This window comes from Dermochelys coriacea, chromosome 7 (assembly GCF_009764565.3).
Source record: "Dermochelys coriacea isolate rDerCor1 chromosome 7, rDerCor1.pri.v4, whole genome shotgun sequence".
In the NCBI taxonomy this organism is placed as follows: domain Eukaryota; kingdom Metazoa; phylum Chordata; order Testudines; family Dermochelyidae; genus Dermochelys; species Dermochelys coriacea.
In genome coordinates this window covers 38,228,956-38,252,154 of record NC_050074.1, presented here as the reverse complement: position 1 = coordinate 38,252,154, position 23,199 = coordinate 38,228,956, and the positions used below count along the sequence as shown (strand labels likewise).

General features: G+C 38.0%; 2 protein-coding genes across 3 annotated transcripts in view; one reads left to right on the top strand and one right to left on the bottom strand.

Moving 5' to 3' along the window:
- SYN2 (synapsin II) overlaps positions 1-23,199 on the top strand; it is a 393,703-nt gene that overhangs the window by 227,228 nt on the left and 143,276 nt on the right. For both annotated transcript variants that reach the window (XM_038410236.2, XM_043518660.1), the window contains exon 5: positions 14,281-14,370. In XM_038410236.2, the coding sequence (XP_038266164.1) occupies positions 14,281-14,370 (90 nt within the window). The remainder of the gene's footprint in view (positions 1-14,280; positions 14,371-23,199) is intronic.
- TIMP4 (TIMP metallopeptidase inhibitor 4) overlaps positions 21,380-23,199 on the bottom strand; it is a 52,614-nt gene continuing 50,794 nt past the window's right edge. Inside the window, exons 4-5 of the mRNA XM_038410237.2 lie at positions 22,923-23,047; positions 21,380-22,640 (exon numbers count right to left, since the gene is read on the bottom strand). Of these exons, the coding sequence (XP_038266165.1) occupies positions 22,443-22,640; positions 22,923-23,047 (323 nt within the window). The 3' untranslated portion in view covers positions 21,380-22,442. The remainder of the gene's footprint in view (positions 22,641-22,922; positions 23,048-23,199) is intronic.

The following is a 23,199-nucleotide window of genomic DNA, read 5'->3' as shown; positions in this document are numbered from 1 at the left end:
TTATGGAAGATGATCCCTCCTTTTACGGGTGCCCCCTGAAAAGTCCGGAAACCCTGGTTACTAGAGGTAGTTACTATGTACCAGAAATTGTTTCTCCTTTTAGAGTTTCTTCTGGGTCATGTAAGAGCTGCCAAAAGTGAAAGAAATGTCCCACTTACCACTTTCAACATATTCTAATGAAAACAGAACTGATATTATTTGAATCTGCAGAACTGATGCAGTGTGACATCCTCTCAAATCTCTAAATTGTCTGTATTTGGCCACTGAGTAATGTGTATGTTTGTGCCCATAAGTAAGAAGCATTCTCTGATGTCATATTGCAAGACAATGAAATGAGCACAATAAATTTCACAGGCTAAAGTCCTTGTTAATGGCCATTAGTTACATTGTTCAGTTAGAGAATGGAATAGAGTATGAGACTGATATAAATTGATTTATGAGAATAGATCTAGATCAGATTTAATATAAATTCATTTGGCACAGTCAAAAATATGATGAGAGTTGTGATAATGTTGCCTGCCATCTACTTTACCAAAATATTAAATTAGAAAAAAAGATATCACTAGTGGTCAACAGTTGGAAAAGGATAGAATTAAAACCCAGAATGCAACTATATCAACGTTATTTTTTAAGGCAACAGGAAACTGAAAGTTCTTGGCATTATATGTGTAGATTCCTAGATGGGAATCAAGCTTGTACAAAAATACCTGTAAAGATCAGTACAGCTTCATTTGCTTCCTTGCAGGAAGTTATTGTTACTAACCTTCTTAAATGTCAGGAAAGCTTCTAGGAACACTTCGTTAGGGCAAAACTTATTTCCTTTCAGCCTTATAATTAATCTGAAATCCGAAATCCGAGCTGATGAAACGTGCTTTAATTTCCAAGAAAGTGCTGGTTGTGGCTTTTACTTTTGCCATAATTGTATCCCATTAAAAGAGATGTTTACTACTCAGATAAATTTTGCAAACCTCATGTGTTTCTGTCCTCATCTTTGCAAGTATGTGGCCATGCACCCTGTTAACAAGTTTGTTGACATGTTTTTTCCTTCATTGCTCTTATTGCCAAGCTTGCTTAACTCAGTGTTTCCACGTGTTGCATTTTGCCCTGCATCTCTTCTGCAGAGCATTTTCTTGTCTCTGCTTTCATGTCTCTTCCCACTGAATGCTCTCTAATTCCACATCTTTCTCTCTTTTCATGGGCTATTTTAAGGGCTTTTTATTTCCTGTGTGTTATGTTACTGTATTTTTCCTCCCCCGTCTCCCCTTTCTGGATGTATCACTATTAAAAGTTTGCTCTCTCATGCCTTTTTCTATTGAAAAGTCTGTACTCTGATAATCTAAGCAGCAGGTTGGCATGGAACTTGGAGGCACTCCGCAGGGAGAGAATTGAGTTGTGTTCATTCCAGCTTCCTGCTGACCTCCATTGTTGAAGCTATGCTAAATAGGCAGAACTCAACCATACAGATAAGTTTCAATCTTGTGTCAAAGTATCTATTGGAAGATATAAAGCACAGCTAAAAAATGAATGTGCATGGAGGAAAAAAGCATTTTTAAAACACTCTCTTGCAAATGTGCTTTTATCATGGACTTTTCATTGCTTTTTCAGGCCTATGACTAAAGCCATAAAACATAAATCCTTTACCAGATATCCATCACTGTTTATGGAGAATTCTGTGCTCAATTCTCATTAACAAAAACAGGAATTGTGCATGAACTCGAAACAATGAGCCAGAATCTGGCTGGCAGTTGCACCTATATATATATGTCAGCAAATCTTGATTAGAGAAGGGCAAGGGTAGAAAATGTCTGCCGTAATTCTGGCTTCCATTCAAACCTGAGAAAGAAGAGCCTCTCTTGAAGCGCTCCACAACTAAAATTTGAGAGCGATTTCACGGCAGGGCAGTCAGGTGTTTTATTGCCTAAGATCTTGATCCAGCACTGAGCCCCGTATATCCACCGCCCCTTCTATGCTGGTAGGAATAATCTGCTTGGTGGGGGAGCTGGGAGACAGACTGGAGGGAGCCAGAATGGGAAAGCACATTAATCCTGCCAAAGCAGGGGGGTTTGGTGGCCATTTGGTTATGTTTTAGGGAGCAGCTATACCAAAACCAGATCCCCTTGACTCACCACCTGCAACACCGGGGACCAGAGGCTCCACCATACTTCTCCTCATGCAGTAAAGCACTTATGTCCCTGCATTCCAAGGTTGTCAACATTGTGGCAAAGCTGCCAAGGTTTGTGCAGCCACATATGATGTTGTGCCATCATAATGTGTTAATTTGCATGGTGGCTAATAAATTTGCATAGAACCATGCATTTATTCTTTAAAAAGAGCTGCGCGGATTTAGTGCAGGTGCAAGGTGTTACATTTACAGTCCGATGGAATGCAGTCCTCTCTTTATCTATAGGGCAGCAGCAGGACAAGTTTCCCACACATGCTATCCTGTCAGCATGTCTGAACCCTGATCTCAGGGGAACTTTCTCTAGGGGATAAAAGATATATTTCAAGTTCTAGGGCTAGAGCAATTTTTGGCCTCTTGTACCAGTTAGGGAAAAGCCTGGTGGCTGGTTTGTGTTGTAGGAGCTGAAAATAAGACCTACCAAACTCATCTTATATAGGGGGTTACGAAACATCATTTAGATGGGAAAAGTTTTGAATTCCTACTGGGCCGGGCTTAAACATATACCAGTGACCTACAGATGAAAGGATCTATGGTTCATCATGTGCCAGCAATGCCCCTCTGCCATGTACATTGGCCAAACTGGACAGTCTCTACGTAAAAGAATGAATGGACACAAATCAGACGTCAAGAATTATAACATTCAAAAACCAGTTGGAGAACACTTCAATCTCTCTGGTCACTCGATTACAGACCTAAGAGTGGCTATCCTTCAACAAAAAAGCTTCAAAAACAGACTCCAACGAGAGACTGCTGAATTGGAATTAATTTGCAAACTGGATACAATTAACTTAGGCTTGAATAGAGACTGGGAATGGATGAGTCATTACACAAAGTAAAACTATTTTCCCATGTTATTTCTCCCCCCCACCCCACCCCCCACTGTTCCTCAGATATTCTTGTTAACTGCTGGAATTAGCCTACCTTGCTTGTCACCATGAAAGGTTTTCCTCCTTTCCCCCCCCTGCTGCTGGTGATGGCTTATCTTAAGTGAGCACTCTCCTTACAGTGTGTACGATAAACCCATTGTTTCAAGTTCTCTGTGTGTGTATATAAATCTCCCCTCTGTTTTTTCCACCAAATGCATCCGATGAAGTGAGCTGTAGCTCACGAAAGCTTATGCTCTAATAAATTCGTTAGTCTCTAAGGTGCCACAAGTACTCCTTTTCTTTTTATGGTTCACTAGTAATGCACCTGTATGCTATATTACAAAGTCCTATAGATGGCTATCACATACCAAAAAGATGTTAAAAACAAGTTAAGATTATAAAATCAAGCAACAAAAATGTGGAAGTACCAGAATTAGGTTTTCTTTCATCTTTAAATCTTCCCTCTTGTGTGATTGCAATATGATACAGTCTTTATGTAAATCATCATATGCTAATTTTAATTCTAGGACCTTTCAGATCCATAATCCAGGACTCCTCCTGCTAGATCTAAAGAGTAACTGGTAGACTTCTTGTGCAATAGAGCGGAATGTTGGGTATCAGGATTTCTGGGTTCTGTGTTTGACCCTGGGAGTAATATTGTCTAGTGGTTAGAGCAGTGGTTACGGAAGATATGGCCAAGCAAACAGATTTGGCTCATTCATTCCATTCTCAGAGGCAATGTGGAAAAATGGGTGAGACTGCTTAGGTCTCGAATATTAGAAAGCTAGATTCTATTTCCAGTTTAGCCTGGAGTGATCTTGTGCAACTTCTGAAGTTATCTTATTTGTAAAATGGGTGAAAGATGTTGCCTGCTTCTAGGGTAGGGGTATGAGGCATTGGTGCTAGTAATGGGGTTGTGAACTGTACGTGGTCTCTTGGCTGCACACACCTTCCTGTAGGCTAAATTGCTTTTTTCCTTTGTGGTGCATCTCTTTTTCTCTCAGGTTTTGGCTAAGCACGGACTTAAGGAATTGATGCTATAAGAGTCATGAAAAGTGCTGAAGAAATTTGGGATTTTCCCACAGTTTCGCTTTTCTATAAACCGGTTCCACTGTATTTGCCCCCAGATTTTGGTGTGTGTTTTGCCAGTTCACTTCTGGGGCCATTGTATGCTATTTTACCTTTTGCATTATGTATTCCTGACTGTCAGCTTCAGTTTTCCTAGTCTAAAGTTGTCCAGAAGGACAGTTCAACAATATGAAGGTGAAAAATTGTTAGGTTTCGTTGCTTAAAACAATATTAACCAGTGTGTGTCTAAACCTTGATTTTGGTAGGATTTCTCCCTAAATACTGGTTTAAATAGATAACCAGGAGCATGGTTACATTCAAAATAACAATATTTTTTCTCTGTGCTTTTGTTTACTTTGATAGTTCTAGTTGAACAAAAGTGGAGATAAGACTGGTTTGGATATTGTGATCCTTCTTCACAACCAGTTTCATATCTTTGAAATATTTAGTATCATTTGAGGCTCACTGAAAACACTCGGATCTCAAAACTGTGAAAATGCAGCTGCTGTCTGCACATTATTTTATTTTAATTTTACTTTAGTGGTGAAGCGGATCGCTCTTTTGTTTCCTTTGTTTGACAGAGGATTTAGGTTCTTTGGCTCTGTAGACTTGAAACACAATATTATTGTCATAAGGTATTATCTATGTCATGATTACTGCCTCTTGAAGCTGAAGGCAGCACACTATGTACCTAGTTTTCTTGGTCACTTGTTGGAGTCTTTGAAACCATTGAATATCATAAGAATCATTCAATGCAGATTAGAGCCTCCGTCTTTTCCTGTCGTGTTGATTTTTGTAGCAAGTAGTTGTCAGTCTCTGTTTCATTCTTCTCTGCACTGTGGAACAGCCAGGGGAACTCTCACATCCATCTACAGCTTCCGTTGTATTCAGCCATTCCAGTGGCAGAAAATGTATGCAAACTTTTAAAATTATTAGCTCCTACAAAAAAAAACAAAAAAAATCACTGTGTTCAAATAATTCTAAGGCTGAGACATACAACTATAAAAGCCTGGAACTGTCAAGCTATGATTGGCATTCACTTGTTGCTTTTATCTATTATTCCCTAGGATAGTGTTGCAGTTTACAACGTGCTGTAGGTACTAAACCGACATTGCCTGTCGGTTTCAGATCCCTGCAAGTTAAGGACAGACTTTGACTTTGCTTGCATTTGTAAATTCAGTATCAAAAAATAATCTGTGCAGTAAGTCCCTCATTGAAGTATTATATATTTGAGTTGAGACAATAGATTTTATTGACTCAAATTTATTCTTTGTACATGTACCTAGACATGGGCATCATGTGCATTTTAAGTAAATGGCAATAAACAAACATTGTATAATTATATCTTTAGATGGGCGTAAAATGACCAATTCCTTCATATAGTTGAACTTCCTCAATCTTAAGTGATCCTAGAAATAGCTTCATACAGGCAGACACCTGCTTCCATTGATTAAAAAGGGGCTCCACATTAGTTCAGGAGTATGGCTGCATGGAGCAGTTTGCAGAATCAGGCTGTGAATTTTCTCTCAAGCCATGTGCACTCTTATTACCACCTTTTATTGAATTAACATTTGTGTTGGAGCAAAATGTTTTTATACCTTTGCAATGTGTGAAGAAAGCAAAAGCTTTTGAGACATACTGTATCCCTTTTTACTATATTGGGTCCTGACTCAAAAAGCATCCCTGTTTAGGAAAGCGCTTAAGCATGTGCTTAAGTTCCACTGAAGTTAAGCATATACCTCAATGCTTTCCTGAATAAGGGTGTAATTAAATGTGCACTCAAGCACTTTTCTGAATTTGGGTGTTGGTTAGTAAAGGGAATCAAACATTAGAAATAAGAACTGGGTATTCCCATGGTAACAAGTAAAGTGTACTCATCCACTAGTCTTGGCCAAATAAAAGTCTTCATTGCTATCACATGGGGTGCTTCGGTCCATAATGGTGCAGTTTCATTAATCTGTGTTCATTGAATTCCCCTCAGTATCTTGCGAATTATAAAATAACAGACTCTGGAAGGCTTCTTGTCTGGATTGGAATTTTGCTGATATTCTGATTCTACTTTACTAGACTTTTCTTTATTTCTCTAACCATCTTTCTGGTGGTTCTAATCTAGAGACTAGGTTATAACTCTTTCTTTCTTTCTTAGTAGCAGCCGTGTTAGTCTGTATCCGCAAAAAGAACAGGAGTACTTGTGGCACCTTAGAGACTAACAAATTTATTAGAGCATAAGATCACTTACTTTCACCTGTCCAAGTGTTTCCCTTTGCATTCCAAGCCATGAGGAAGATTTTTTTTCTCTTTGACTCTGATTCTCTACCTGCTCTTGTCATCTTCAACTGTTGGTTTCTAACTGCTCTGTAAATATGTGGTAAAATGTAAGCCAGAGCTCCACAGTTCCTCATTAAGTGTTTCTTTGTTTCCTAGAGAAATTGAAGTGTTCTGTGTGATTATTCATTTGTGTCACTCTGATGTGACAGATATCATGTCAGCTATCTAAGATATAGAATACTCTCACTCTAACCATGCTTCAGGATCCATAAAAGGTTTGTCTTCCCATTGATAATCACGTTGTGTCATCTTTGGCTTTGCACTATAACAGTGGGAAATATTGGATGGACATCAAGTTCTTCTGTCAGCTTCACATCTTTTCTATATGTCCTTAATACAGCCAAACTGATTTGGGAAGCACTGTTTAATTCTTAATCTGTTAAGTCAAAGTTTGCATTAACTTCGAAAATTTGTTTCCTTTTATCAAGCTGTCTATCATGCCCAGAAATAATGATCAAAATAAATATGTAAGATACAGCCAACACTGTGTAAACTGTAGCACGGAAATAAATTGCCTTCTCCCTCTGTCCTTGCATTCTGTATCAGATAATAAATCAATAGTGTGCAGACTTGGCCTTTGGAAAAGTATGTTGACTAAAGCATAACAGGAGTAACATAGGCTGCTCACAATAGAGAGCCAGTGTCATGCAGAGCATAACAAGAATAACACATGCTGCACACAACAGAAATTGTAAACAATACAAATCACAGAATCCACACTTACTGAAAAAGTCTCAGCCTAAGTAAAACCATCTCCCATGATAAATCACATCACAGAGATCCCCCTACATCGTGAAGATTTTACCTTCCTTCCCTTTGAAAAGGCCATAGGGCCTGTCCCTAAATCCACTCAACATCTTAGATGTCTGTACACAAATGCAAGGAATATGGAGAATAAACAGGAAGAACTGGAAGTATTAGTACATTAAATTAGTAAATTGTTATTTAATTGGTGTCACAGAGACTTGGAAGGACAAATCTCATGACTGGAATATTGGTACAGAACAGCTTGTTCAAGAAGGACAGGCAGGATAAAAAGGGAGGAGGAGGTGTATTATATATCGGGAATATATATACTTATTCTGAAGTCAGAAGAGGGTGAGAGGCAGACCAGTTGAAAGTCTCTGGGTGAAGATAAATGGGGTAGAAAATAAGGGTGACATCATGGTAAAGGTCTACTATAGACCATCAAATCATGAAGAGGAGGTGCATGAGATATTTGGCATATGCAAAACACAAGATCTGGTAATAAGATGGGACTTGAACTACCCAGACATCTGTTGGGAAAGTAATATGGCATAACACAAAATTTCCAATAAGTTTTTGGAATGTATTAGGAGCAACTTTCTGTTTCTGAAAGTGGAGGACATTCCTGGGGGACAGCCATTTTAGACTTGATTCTTACCAAAAGGGAGGAATTGGTAGTGAATCTGAAGGTGGAAGGCAGTTTGGATGAAAGTGATCATGAATTATACATTTCATGTTTCTAAGGAAAAGCGGAAGTGAGAGCAGCAAAATAAGGACAATGGACTTCAAAAAAGCAGACTTCAACAAACTCAGAGAACTGGTAGGTAAGGTCCCATGGGAGGAAAATTTAAGGGAAAGAGGAGTTCAGGAGAGCTGGCACTTTCTCATGGAGTTAATATTTAAAGGCCCAACTGCAAACTATTCCAATGAGAAGGAAAGATAGGAAGAATGTTAAGAGTCCAGTATGGCTTCATCGGGAGATCTTTAATGACTTAGAAAAAGTAGAAACATGGATGAATTACTAAGGAGGAGTACAAAAGAAGAGCACAAGCATGTAGGGACAAAATCAGAAAGGCTAAGGCACAAAATGAGGTACACCAAGCAAGGGACATAAAAGGCAATAAGAAGAGGTTCTTTAAATATGTTATGAGTAAGAGAAAGACAAAGGTAAGTGCAGGTCCTCTAATTAGTGGGGAAAGAGGGTTAATAACTGATTACATCAAGAAGGCTGGGGGTGTTTAATGACTATTTTGGCTTAGTTAATTTTGGCATAGTTAAAAGAGTTAATGGTGACTAGGTACTCAACACAATATTAACAAGGGTGAGGAAAGCAAGTCAAAATAGAGTAAGAACAGGTTAAAGAATATTTAAATAAGTTATATGTATGCAGGGCCTCATGAAGTTCATCCTAGGGTACTTAAGGAACTAGCTAAAGCAATCTCGGAACTATTAACAATTATCTTCAAGAACTCACGAAGGATGAGTGAGGTCCCAGAGGAGTGGAGAAGAACAAACATAGTACCTATCTTTATATGTGTGGCCACCTAGGAGTTCATGGTTGCCACTATGCTGTATTCTGTGGCAGTTGGAATCTCAAAGCAGCAGTAGGGGCAAAACTTAGATCCTCCTGCTCAAAAAATACAGGCCTCTATTAACTGAAATAAAGGAAAATCTCTGCTAGTTGTTAGAATTATAGAATTTATCATGCACAGTTCAGGAGTTCTGATTCTTTCCAGCAGAGAACAAGGGTACAGATACACACTAGCAAGTTTGCTACATATAAGTCTTTATTTTAAGAACACAGGAAGACATTTATCATTGAAGTACACAATAATATATAGTTCCACCAAGATGCTAGGACTATAAACTTCTAATCAATAGAGATAGCCAGTCTGGAGTAACTCACTTCAATATCATAGTTAAATTACCCCCGTACCTCCCAGAAACACCACACTCTGCAGCTTCAACATTACTTTTAGCCTTTCACTGCTACATACCTGTAATTAAGTGCACTCTAATAGAATTCAAATAGTAAGCAAGGTCATTACCCAACCCTTTAATTGTGATGCTAACACAAAGTGAATTCTATAACTGTTAGCCATCTGTCTGCAGTACAGTATGTGCAGTCAAATTTAAAGTGTCCCATTCACTTTGTAACAAAAACCCATAAGCCTTTTATATTAAATCAAAGATCTCTCTGGCTAAATGCTTCCTATTTTCTGTGTGATGCATTGTTGGAGAAGTAGTGCAGCTGGCCATCCACTGCTCTCTCTCAGAGAGAAACATCTATAGGCAAAGATGAAAAAGACATTATAAAAAATGCTCTAAAGCCACAAGAATTTTTTTAAGAAAAACCTTGAAAGCCATAAATATATTTAATTGTGAATCTTTCTCATCCCTGTCACAGCTGAAAAGGACAAAGACACAGTCTTTAAAAATGAAGAGGAAACTCAACTAAAATTAGAACCAAAAGAACGTGAACTTCTTTCTTTTATAAGAAGTTGAAAATTCTCCTGGTGAAATGTGAAGCCCTATGGATTTATTTTTTAAAAAGATAATGGTTAAAATACCCCAGTGTTTTTGGCATCCTTACATAATACTTAGCTTTATTTTTTATTTAAATAACATATAGCTACTTATGTCTTGCATGTCATGAAGTCCTGTCACTAAAGACATTTAAAAGTAGTCTAGACAATTAAGAATGCACTAGACAACCATCTTGCCCTTGCACAGGGATGGACGTTAGCCTAATACAGTAGATTAGCCTTATCTTGACTATGATTTAAAGATGTGAGTAGGCCTTGTTTGAGTAAAGTTTTAGAAGGTGTTAGTGAGATCAAACTAGCCACCATGATCTGACAGCACACTTTTAAATCATAACCTACTCATAACAGGCAGAGAGAGGTAGAGCCAATGTGGGAGCATGTGCTGCACCATTTTAAACTGTGGTACAAGAGCCACACTGTCTAGGTGCAGCAGAATTCTCCAGGGGGCACTGTTCTACCTTGAGTCACAATGCCTCCTGAAGCTGCCACTTGTATTGTGCACATCTGCACTGTCACCAATATGAGTCTGTGTCTTTGAAACCACAGGGGGCTACTCTAGTGCTTGCAGTTAAGCATATTCCTTGTGTTTTTGCAAGTTTGGAGCCAAAAAAAACCCAAAACCCTATACAACCCAAAGATAGGGTCTGTTTATAAACTTTGAATGCACCTTTGGATTTGGATTTGTGAACATCCTCAGACCTGATTTTGTTTGAGTTTGAATAGGTCCTTTAATGGTATAAATTTTGTTTTTAAATTACATATATCCAAAAATTGTTACATTGCCACTTTTTAAAAAAAAATTATATGACTATAATTTATGCACAATATCTAGCTTCTCTTCCCCAGGTTTTCTTAACTTTAAAATACTTAACAAAATGTAATTACACCATAACATCAGGGGTATTCTGAAAACAAAAGTATGATATAATTTGAGATGGAAAGTTTTGCAAGGAGAAATGGAGTAAGGCAATATTTAGGCATTTCTCTCTCCTGTATCCTGTTTTTAGTCCTCATTTTGTTTGATGTAGAGACTTAGACCAACATTGCTCTTGCTGAGAAGAAATGTTTTCTGTACTGCACTTTGTTTCAACATTGAGTATGGAGCGTTATATACATCAGACTTATTTGTCTCTAAATTCACTTCTCGCTTTCATCTTGAATTCCAATTATATTTAATTACTTAAAACATGGTGCAGAGTCTCCATTTTCTTTAGATATTTGATCTTTTGACTGTTTGCTAACCACCATAGTGAAATACAATAAACAGATCATCTCTTATTGAGAAGGCTTTATTTAAACAAATCTGTTTAAATAAATGGTTTTTAATATGGGAGCACCATGTTTTCTGTATATTCTGAAACAGCAGATAGCATGGCAAGAGTCATGTGCTTGATACGTAGAATTTGTGATTTCAAATACAGGGGTTTCTAGTGTTTTTTGATTGGAATCGGAATAAATCAGGCCCAGATTAAGCAATTAGCCTTTGGTGCACTTGTACAGGGCCCCCCAACCATTGGGGGAAAAACAAACCAAAATTGAGTGCTGCTGTGACCCCTCCTTGCTCCAGGTTGCAATGCCATACACTCATATTTGGCCTGGTCACCCCTCTTGTCCTGGGGGTGAGTTGTTGGTGGGCTATGGAGTGAGTGGGAAGTGATTGGGAGTCTGTGGGGTTGGAAACCGGTGGGGAATGTTGGGGGAGTGGGGTTGAGTGGCTGTGGTCAGTGGGTCTAAGATGTTGGGGGTTGTGGCAAGCAGTATGTTTGTCAGGGCTGCTGTCAAGGTAAATGGAGGCTGGTGGCAGATAGTTGGGATATATGTGGAGTGGGAGGGGCATTCAGGGTGTGTGTGGAATGGAGTGGGAGGGGCACTTGAGGGTGTGGGTGTTTGGAGGAGAGAGGGACATTCTGGGGTTTATGTGGGGTGGGCTATGTATGGGGCAGGAGTGCTTTAAGGAAAGTGGGAAGCCCCCAATTTCCTTAGTGCATGAGGCTCCAAGTTCTTTAATCTGAGACTGGGATAAATAATAAACTGTCAAGAATCCTACCTGTAAGCCTCCATATTTTGGGATTCTGCACTATATTTCATTTCTCTTGGTTATAACTTTGTATTATATGCTATCCAACTAGTTGGACAAGGTGCATGAGGTAATATCTTTTATTGGACCAACTTCTGTTGGTGAGAGAGACAAACTTTTGAGCTCACTCACAGCTCTGTTTCACATCTGTGTAGCTCGAAAGCTTGCCTCTCTCACCAATAGAAGACGGTCCAATAAAAAATGTTACCTCAAACACCTTATCTTTCTAACATCCTCGGATGACACAGCTACAGCAACGCTGCATATATCCAATTAGTTCACATTTATTCATCTTTTGTTGAAAGCTACTTACTGTAAAGGCATTTTCCATGGGTCTTACAAAGTTAAACATGTATGTATGAAAAACAAGAGCTAAATAAACACCATTAAATTAATCAAATCCTCTGTGCCAGTTGTAAATCCAACACAAAGCTTTCATCAGCCTCATTTCCCTTCTACAGTTTTCAGTATGACCTGAGTTCTAAACTGTGTGACAGGGTCAGGTCAGATGGCTACAGGAGAGTGATAGAAGGTAGATATATTAGCTCCAGATTAAGCAGGTCCCTTTTCCCTGAGTAAGATAATGGGCTGTTCCAGAACAATCAGGAAGTTGCTGGAACCAATTAAGACAGGCTAATTAGGACACCTGGAGCCAATTAAGAAGCTACCAGAATCAGTCAGGACAGGCAGGCTAATCAGGGGACCTGGTTTTAACAAGGACCTCACTTCAGTTAGTAAGGTGCGTGTGAGGAGCTGGGAGCAAGAGGGTGGAAGGAGCTGAGAGTGAGAAGGCGTACTGCTGGAGGACAGAGGAGTACAAGAGTTATCAGACATCAGGAGGAAGGTCCTATGGTGAGGATAAAGAAGGTGTTAAGAGGAGACCAGGGAGTTGTAGCTGTCACACAGCTGTTACAAGAAACACTGTAGACAGCTGTGATCCACAGGGCCCTGGGCTGGAACTGGAGTAGTGGGCGGGCAATTCCCCCAACTCCCTATTGGATACAGGAGGAGTTGACCTGGAACAGGGTCACACCAAAGGGGAAGGTCCCTGGTCTGTCCCCCGACCACTAGGTGGGCCAGCAGAGACTGCGGGAATTGTTCTCCTTGCTTTTTCCCATGCTGGCCAGTGATGGGGTTAGCTGAGTAGATGGCAGGTTTGAGCCACTAGCAAAAATGGCCAAACTGAGGGCTGCTGTGAATCTCTGAGGTGAGCCAATCCGCAGGACCCACCAAGGCACAGGAGGAACTTTGTCACAGCTGCTTTAACAGAGAAGATATTTGATCAAACTACATTATGGTAGAGTTTTTTGTTCTTCACTTTTTTTTTTAACCAGCAAAGTGTGCTGTCTGAGGCTGGCATATTAACAATTAAATACATGACAGGCATCTACATGCTAAAAGCTTTGGAGGCTTGAAACCATAGTGGGTCTTCTGACTGCCAAACTCTTCTTGCTCCCTAGAAACCTTACTTGCTTAGCTGTAAAATGAAAAGGAGTACTTGTGGCACCTTAGAGACTAACAAATTTATTTGAGCATAAGCTTTCGTGAGCTACAGCTCACTTCATTGGATGCATTTGGTGCAATTGTTAGTCTCTAAGGTGCCACAAGTACTCCTTTTCTTTTTGCGAATACAGACTAACACAGCTGCTACTCTGGAACCTGTCATTGCTTAGCTGTAATGTCAACTGATTTTGTTTTTTACTGTTATAATACAGCCCACGGATATTTCTGAGTAGTATATATTTCATATGGAATTCCTCTTCATTATCTGTCCTAAACTACTGAATAGTGTTGCTTTGCACTGTTAGTTACTGCAATCCACACAAGAGGTGACTGCATTTCTGTTTTTGGTAAACTGTTGCATACAATACACATAACACATATTCTGTAAAATAATTGGGATCTTTTTAGACGAAAGGTATTGAAAGGATGGTCTTGTGGTTAAGACACAGGACGAGGAGTTAGGAAATTAAAATTTTATTCTTTGCTCTCCTACCGACTTGCTGTGTGATCTTGGGAAATCACTTAGTGCCTCTCTCTGTTTCCCCTTCTTGCAAAATGACCTATTAACTTCAGAAAGGTTCTGGGAGGCTTAATAGATAATTGTGAAGTACTTCAAGATTTTGAGATGGATGGTGCTACAGAAATGTAACATTTCTTATATAATTATGTTAACACAAAATACACATCAGATATGTCAAGTATAAGATACCTAAAGACATTAGCCGAATGTATGTTATCTGTATATATGCTATGAAATGATTAGCTGTTACATATGCACTTCATTAGAATATAGAAAGAACCACAGTCTGGCTGAATTTAAAGCAACATAACATACATATATATGTTTGATCTTGAGTTTTTGAAATGTACAAATTAAGATGCAGAATGACAATTTGGAGGTCATATCAGAAGAATTTGTTTTTTGTCCTTCAGCATTGTTATTTTCTTTGTTTTCTTTTACAGTTTGCCCAGCTGGTGTCCATTTCCAAAATTCTGGGTGTGGAGAAGTTCCCTCTAATTGAACAAACCTTCTACCCAAATCACAAGGAAATGGTAGGTGCAAACAGTAACATTAAAAGCCAATTATTGTATGGATAGAACTGGAGCTATAATCACCCATGATTCATTCATTCACTGTCTATTTTTTTATGTCCTTTTGGAAATTTCCAGTGGCATAATACTGGGTGACCTCTTGAAAGCTTCTTTGTGGTAATTGAAAGATTACTGCCTTCAGCTTTGAGATAGACAAACTGGTTCTAACAAACAAAAGAATATAAATGCTAAAGTGCAGGGAATACTTCATGGAAGTGTTACTAGTTTATTCCTGTGTGATGCATCCCAGAATACTTATTATCTTTATTAGTGGTGAGTAAGGCTGTGTGAAATGTTTGCATGGAACTGCAAACCCATCTAAAATCAGGTTGTTTCAGTAACTCCTACCTTCATGCACCTGAGCTGATGCTGTTCACAATTCCCAGATTTTCTGCTCACTCAACAAATGCTCACACCTCACCCAGAGCCCCCACATACTACGTACATTTTGATGCAATTCTCCAATGGTTCCACAAATCTGGGGTCTTTCAGAGGCCCCATGTGGCTGCTTCCTCGAGCGTCTTCTTTGGGGAATCGCCAAGTAAAGGCTACTACTACTATTGTTCCATGAATTTCTGGGGGTTGAAGGTTCCTAGCCAGCCACACACATCACATGGCACCAGGTGCAGATAGCAATCCTGTTCCTAATGCCAGTTTCCTATCTGTTAAACAAGCTGCTGAGGCCCCATAATCCCCAACTCAGTAGTCTCAATAGCTAATCAGCCACATTGAGGACAAATGTCATAATCCCTAGTGCATGGTTGCTGGGTAACACTGAGAATTCCCTGGATAACTCATCAGGAATTTTGGGGTAGCTCTTCAGGCAGCTCAGTTCACAGTCAGCTGGCAGCAGAAGCATGTGAGTTTCACTCCCTCCCTTCTATGGAGAAGGGGAGCAGAAGCTTTCTGCCTCCATATGAAGACCCACATATGTGTTGGGATTCCCTCTGAGATCGCTTTCCATTCAGCTTCCCAAGAACTCAGTTCGACTCCTGCCTTTGTCACTCAGGTGTCTTTGTTTAGCAACAAGCATTGCTATGCTGAGTTGATTGATGCAGGGTACATCACAGCTTCAAAGATGCACACAGACCTTCTCCCTTTATGTACATTACACATCTCATTGCATTTACTATACATTGTATCACACATTTTTGGATTACCTTGGATACTTTTCAGGAACCAATCCCTGTGCAGCATCCACTGTCCACGCACTGTCCTTGCTTCGACTTCCTCTTTATCTTATCTCTGCATTCCTAATTTCTTTTGTCCCTTGTATCTAGTTCATAGTAAATAGTTCCCTGTGTGTTCTCCCTCCTATCTTAGTTGGCTCAGACATTCTGTCGTCTTAGCCTGCTGACCTGTTTACTTGTCTTATTTAGTAGAGACATTCTGTTTTCAAGCTGATGATTTATTCCCTTCCCTAATTCTCTCTCCCACAAAATCAGACCTCCCTCCATGTATTAATTACTCATGTGAAGGTGGAGGCTTTACACAGCAGCTCATGTAATAAGACACTGAAGGAGTCAGGACTATCCATTCTGCATCCTGCAAACACCTGGGTAGGTCCAAAGGTGACACCTGGAGTTCTGTGGGTGGGCTGTGGGAAAACCTTGGTCCTTTCTGAAGACATCAAAAAATAAACACGGAGGGAGGATCAAAGCGCTGAGAGTAAATAAAGGTGATGTTTTTTCTGGAGATTCAGGTTTATGTAGAATATCCAACCTGCTAGCAAACCTGCAAGAGATGGTTTTCCGCCCATATTTAGATCCTGCAGGATCCGCATGACTCTCACAGGCTTAGTGTCTTATCTTGCAGCCTTCTTTTAATTTTTCTTTTGTTATTGTTTCTAAATGTAGATTCTTCTCTAGAAAAATATTGCTATGGGAGAGGCATTCAACCCTGCAGAGCTGGAGAGCCATTTCCCCTGGAACGAAGTAGCAATGAGGCACAAAGCAGTCTCAGCATAAAGCCCCAACTTTACCTTTCAGTATCTGTTGTGTAATGTTGCATCATCGTGACTCAAACGTACCATGTACTGCTGCGATGTCATGATTTGAACATTAGCAATCAGCAGTAAATTATAGGTCATTGAACCATGATTGCTGCCTGTGTAGCTCCATTTGACACTACATTACTCTGGATAAAATCCTGCTTGACCCTATTAAAATCAATGGCAAAATTCCCACGGACTTCAGTTGATTACAGTTTCATCCACAGTCCCCTGTCTCCCTCTCTAATCACTTCCTGGCAACTGGGCAGCATTAAACTATTCTACTCTGTCTTCTCAGCTTTTGCGAGGGAGGCAAAATCCCTGTTCCTTTTTATGGTTGCCTGGTGCAGAATCCTGGCTGTTACGAACTATTAGCTTAGCACTCCCATCCTTTCTCCTACCTCATGTGTAACTTCAAGTGAGAGGAGCTTCAAAAATAGCCACATATTTGATGTGAAAGGTGAACAGGAGCTCTCCAGGAAGAAAGTTATTGATCTAGAGCAGTGAATTTCAAGCAGTCCAAACCCCCAAGGATCTTTTGAGAATAGGAAGGACTTTCCCTGACATGAGTGTTGATGCATTTGGTAGCAAGGTCCAAAACTTTGTCATTTTCCAATTTTTGAAAAGTGAAACAAACAAGTGTCCTTTGTTTGGGGGAGTAATTCATTATAGATAGAGAGTAAGAATCACAACTTTTCAAATCATAGAATATCTTTTCACATGCTACATACTGCACATTTTGTTAGGGTACTGGAGATGGCCAAGAACAAAGCTGGTCAGTATTGACCTTCATGTGACTCATTTGTGCTCTTTTAATTATTTTGCTAGCCTATAAAAAGCCTATTTTTGCCTGTACATCTGCTTACTGGAAGTTACAAAAATTGAGAATAAAATATCCCATTGCTCAGTCTCAATAATTGGTTGAGGTTTCAGTCAATCTGCTTGTACCTCGCATATAATGCCCTGCAGAAAAACCACCATCTTCCCAAGTTCCACTGCTGGCTGCTATCTTAAAGCATAGATTGAATTCAGATCCTGAAGTTGAAATGAAAACTTGGAAAGCTATTAATGTGTATTTATTTGTGAGTGCATAAAATATTGTTTGACAGATGATGGGATTGTTCTCAAATGCATCTTGCAATATGTTAGTTGTTTCTTGTCCTCTTGCCTATTTGGATCCTATATAGCAATAGTTAGTGATTTGAGCAAGGAGGGTTATTATTTTGCCTTTTGTTAAACTTTTGATTGCAAAAGACTTGAGTGAGTTTGTAGAGTGTTGACAATTTCCTGTGTAATTAATATTATTTTTAAAGTCAACTCTTTTGTCTCTGAATTAGATTGTCGTGTATATTTCAAATGTGCTACAGTGACTGAGGAAAGTTCGATATAGATTTGTTTGTTTGTTTTTCCCTCTGGAGGAAGTTTTGGAAAGTCTGTGGCTAAGAAAAAATATGCTAGATAGCTTTTATTGGAATTTCTGTGGAGAGATGTAAGATGATCCAGTCAGGGGAGTTTTCTCAGTAGATGAGCTGAAGCCATATCGGGGTAATAATGTTTATTTAAACATTTTTAATATCCAGCTTGGTTTGAGATTGCTTTTACCTCTATAGATAATTTCTGATTTTTAAAGAAGGTCTTTTTCTTCTCTTCTTGTACATCCTGGTCCAATTTCTCCCCCGGGCATAAACTAGAACGTGTTTTCTACAATTTAAAACTGTATATCTTGGGATAAGAGGGTATTCCAAAGCTCTGAGAATAGGAGATTTTGAACTCAGCAGGGTTGATGTACTGTTATGCTTCTATTTCTTTTGCTGCTTTCATACTCTAGTGATCATTTGTGCCTGGCTCTCTTGTACTGTTTTTCCAAAGGCAATAAAAGGTAGGTAAACAAAGATAGCATTCTCCGATGCAAGCTTGGGAGCTGCTTTAATGGAAAGCTTTTTGGAACAGGGACATTTCACTAAAAAAAGTGATTGAAACCTTATAAAATGGTGCTTTTTGAACTCATCAGAGCTTGGATCACATGTTTGCAGCTTTCCTTTCAGGAATTAGTTTTCTTTTTTCACTACATTTCTGCCTCCTTATGAAAAAAGTGCCCTGTTCAGGCTTATTTGTAGGACACATTGATAGCATTTAATTAGAATTATTTTAAGAACAGGAAGACAATATTTAGCTATTCATAACTAAATGATTTCAGTAATAACTGAATTTTTTTTCATTTTTTTCACTTGCACAGCTTCCCTTCTCTTACGCTTTTCCAACTGTGAATATGAGTCAGATGAGTTACATTCAAATCAAGACCAAATGATATAGCAAGATGCATTTCATCCTTGACCTTCAATGTAACACAAACACATATACACAGAAGTTTTAGGAACTGGAAAGCGGGCATTCTCTTTTAAAAATAGTTTGTTGGTTCTAATACATGAATGCTAATACAGTGAAAATCTTAATATGAAAATACACTTTGAAAGCTTTACGGTAGGTGATTTTTTTTCCCCTACTGACCTTGTCAATACTGAATCTCAGTAAAATAAGTACTCGTGTACCTTTTGATGCTCTGCCTCCCCTCTTTATTGTTATTAGAAAGACAGATTCTCTGTTCTCCACAATGGAAAATCTAGTCAGATTTAAGTTCAAACAGAAATCAGACTCAACAGACATTAGTTTTGAAACACCTTATATTGGATAGTTTATGGCCAATCAATTGTAAAATGTTTGATAGATTGAATATAGAAAACTGATATTTCATAAAGTAAAATTCACACTTAAGAGTTTTGATTGAAATATAAATCATATATAAATATTGAAGAAAAAAGGTACAATATATGATGAAAGAAGGCAATGTGTATTACGTTCATTGAGTTTAAGGCCTGCTTACTTTATAATTTTAAAATATAAACAGAAGTGCAATAAACAAGTTACAAAGCAGAAAATATCCATTTACTACATAGTGCTGTTCAAAATACACCATTACAATCAAATGAATTTGAAAACAAATACCCAATGTACATATACTGTAGACTAAATTAGCCATGTGTTTGATAGAAAATGTGTATGATCATATAGCTATTGTAGCTTCATCTGGGAATTGTTTTGGTATGATAGAAGGCAATAAGTTTAGCTAACTACCTAACCTATATTCAAATATATGCACTGCACTAGCAGTAAATCACACTACCAAAAATTTTACCTACAGTTCATTTTTGTTTTTGGAAAAAGCGTAGCTTTCACAGCATATAATTTTTATAAATAATCATAATAAAAAATGTATGGATAAAATTAGTTTTTGCAAACTGCATTTTTAGAGCAGAATATTGGCTGGGTTTTATGTTTATAAGAAGAAATTAATGGTATTTTATTACATAAAACAGCAAAGTTGGTCTAAAATAAAATAAAGGGTGAAATGTTGATTAAGTAGTATTGGTGACCTACTCTTCCAAGAAATAATGCTTTCTGTCCCCAGAGGCTTTATTGACTACTGTGTTCTATTGGAACTGAAACGATACACTTTTCTTGAATTATTACAGCCCATTAATATTTAATTTTATATAGATTAAGGACAAAATGTTCTCTGTACTGCAATAACTACACAACACTACTTTCTGTTTTATTGCAAAGCAACAAGTATAAGCAAATTCAGATGCAAGGCAGAATCTCTGATCTTATCCCACTTTTTGCTCCTAAGAAAGTGCAGTGTCAATGGTACTGGCATGTAGGATCATTCATTTTTTGGATTTAAATTTCAGGTGCCGTGTGCTGTGCTAAATTAAGTTTTTCAGCCTTAGTGCTAAATATTCTTTCTTTTATGTGACTAAATAAGATGTTTGAGATTCTAACATAGGTATTTTTGTTTGTTGGGGTTGGGTTGTTTTATTTATTTTTATGGTTTCATTTTTTTTACAGTCATCCCAAAAAGAGATGATGATTTTCATGCAAGTAGCAGTATATGAGAACTAACAAGACGGATACCCCCCAACTTGATGTGTTGCATAAATATGTAAATACTTAGCCAGAAAATATTTAAATATATTATTTGTTATGCTATTACAGTAGCATCTTCAAACTTGTTATTGTCTATTGTGTAAACATGGATTTACACAATTGTAAAAACATATATTAATGCTGTAGGGGCATCAACAGAGACAATAAACTACAGAGTGTCATGAAAACACATAGTTATACAAGTATGCATTGTTTGCCCAATGTAATAGACATGTGCACCTTCCTTAGAGTTGAATGGAACTACTGATGAGCATAAACTTAAGCAGGTGCATACGTTTTTGTAGGATTGCGGTCTTAGAGCTGCATGGCAAACTAAGTGTAGATACTACTCAGAAAGTTTCAGAGTAGCAGCCATGTTAGTCTGTATTCGCAAAAAGAAAAGGAGTACTTGTGGCACCTTAGAGACTAATTTGTTAGTCTCTAAGGTGCCACAAGTACTCCTTTTCTTTTTACTCAGAAAGTAGGATTCTTAACCCCATAAACTATAACAATTCCAAAGACCATTTACTCCATTACTGTATCATGATGTTTCATTCAGTACATTCCAAAGCTACTGAATCCATTCATATAAAATAATAAATGGCTCTATTCAAACCTGAACTATTTTTGAGGTTCAAAGTCATTAATCTAACTATTGTTCTCAGCTCTCATATGGCAGCTCCCTTTGCATTAATTCTACATGGTGAAATTCAAAAACACAATGAGGAGCAGAGTATTTTTGAAGTGGTTCTGACCTGGCCATATTTAGGAGATATTGGAAATGTCAGAACAGAGTCTTTATCTCCATGAGGATTCCTACTCAGTTTCTCAAACCCTGAGGTTCAAATAGATATGAAATTATTCTCAACTTTGGTGCCAAACTTTTGAAGTTTGCCATCCCTTATTAATTTGCCTCTTTAAACTTAAAAATGTATGGAAATTAATGCATACTCAGTATTGTGTTTTCAAATATTAAAATCTTGCCTTTTTTCCCCCTAACCTCCAAAAAGATAACACTTTTCTGGTACATTTTTGCAAGCTTGCAAAATTCATTATCACAAAGTGCAAATGACTACCCAAAAAATGGTAAATTTTGTATTGAAATCTGAAGAATTAAAAATCATCAAATAAATTTTTGGGGATTTCTTAAAGTCACTCTCATGTTAAAAATAGAGTTTATAACAGCAGTGAAATATGATAATAATGTGGTGTCACATGTACAGATGTTTTACCAGGTGCCATTGCTACACTGACAATGTTCATGCTTTACTTTTCCTGTAAATCTAACTAGTCTAAGGGTGTATATTGTCATTTTTTTTCTGTTGGTGTTATACCTAAACATTAGAACACTTCTCTTTACAGATGTGCCAATCCATTGGATCAATGAATTGGATAGGCGTTTGTGATTATCAAAGATATATATTTAATCTAATTACAAACAAATGTTATAATACATGGGTAAGAAATAGGACATTTAAGTAACATACAAAAAAGAAAAGAACATAGTTTTTAATCACAAAAATTTTTAACTTGTTTCAACAAATATGAAGAAAACATGAATCTTTGAATCTTTTTTACAGCACATTGTTATAATACTTTACATATACACTGTACAATAATTTTTTTTATCAGAAGGCTTCCATACAGAAAAAAAATAGTTGTATAAAACATTCTTCACGTATGAGAAAAACTGTTTTGGACTGAAACACAGGGTTTTCTTAATCTGCTAGGTAACTGGAGTTGGGGGCAAAAATCTGATCATTCTTTTGTTCTTCTACATTCATATTGGTAAAAAGGAAAATTTTGATGCCTCTGAGAACACGGAGGACCATTCTCAACTAAAGCCCCTGTACACAAAGCAGAACTTTATAAGCTACCTCCAAGAGATTTGTTCCTCTTCTTGCCTGGGTGCCAATTGAACAAACTCTGTATTTTACTTGTACAGCACAATTTGTTTTTGTTTCTAAGCAACAGATACATAAGATGTTGGCGGTTCAAAGCTGTGAGCGTGCAACGTTTGATGGAATTAGCCTCCCAGGCTTTTTAGGAAGTGATCAATTTAAGGTTCGCTGATGTCAGTAAACTCTTTCTCTGGGGGAGGGCCACCTCGGTACCAGCTGCAAGTGCCATCGCTTCGCTTGATACAGGCATAATGCTTGGCCTGGTGCCCATATAGCTTCCTTTCTATCAGCCAGTCTGTCCAGAGACACTCGTTTGGTGTAGTGATTGAGCAGGGCACCATGTAGCAGGTAGTAATCTAAATGTGAAATGTGAAGTTAGTTCAGTGTACTCATCAAAATTCCCATTAAAATGACATTTCTCATTTGCTTCACACTTTTTCAGCATATGAAAGTTTACTCACAATGTCTTTACTGATCTTGAAATAAGTAGTTATGTGGAAATCAAATAATTTATAAAATGTATTCTGCATAAGACAGTGTTTTTGCAGTTCCCACCAAGAAAAAAATTTCTATTTCCTCTAAGGATTGAGCCTTGAACATATTTGACAGTCACTGTTGTTGCTGATTTCTATACTTACTTTGCAGCCACAGCCCATTTGGTACCTCTGGTTAAGACTCTTCTTTTGAGACAAGGATAGATCATCCCATGGTTCAATGTAATTGCATAAATGGATGAGAACTTTACCATCATTTAATATTTGGCCTATATGGGGGGAAATAACAAAAATAAGGTGTGTGAACCAGAGTGTACTGTAAACCTTAGTCTACATTCTAAACTCTAAAGTTTGAAGCTAATAGCTCCAAATAAGTCAGATTTCACGTGTTTTCAGTAACTGTTGTTTAAATTGCAAGTAC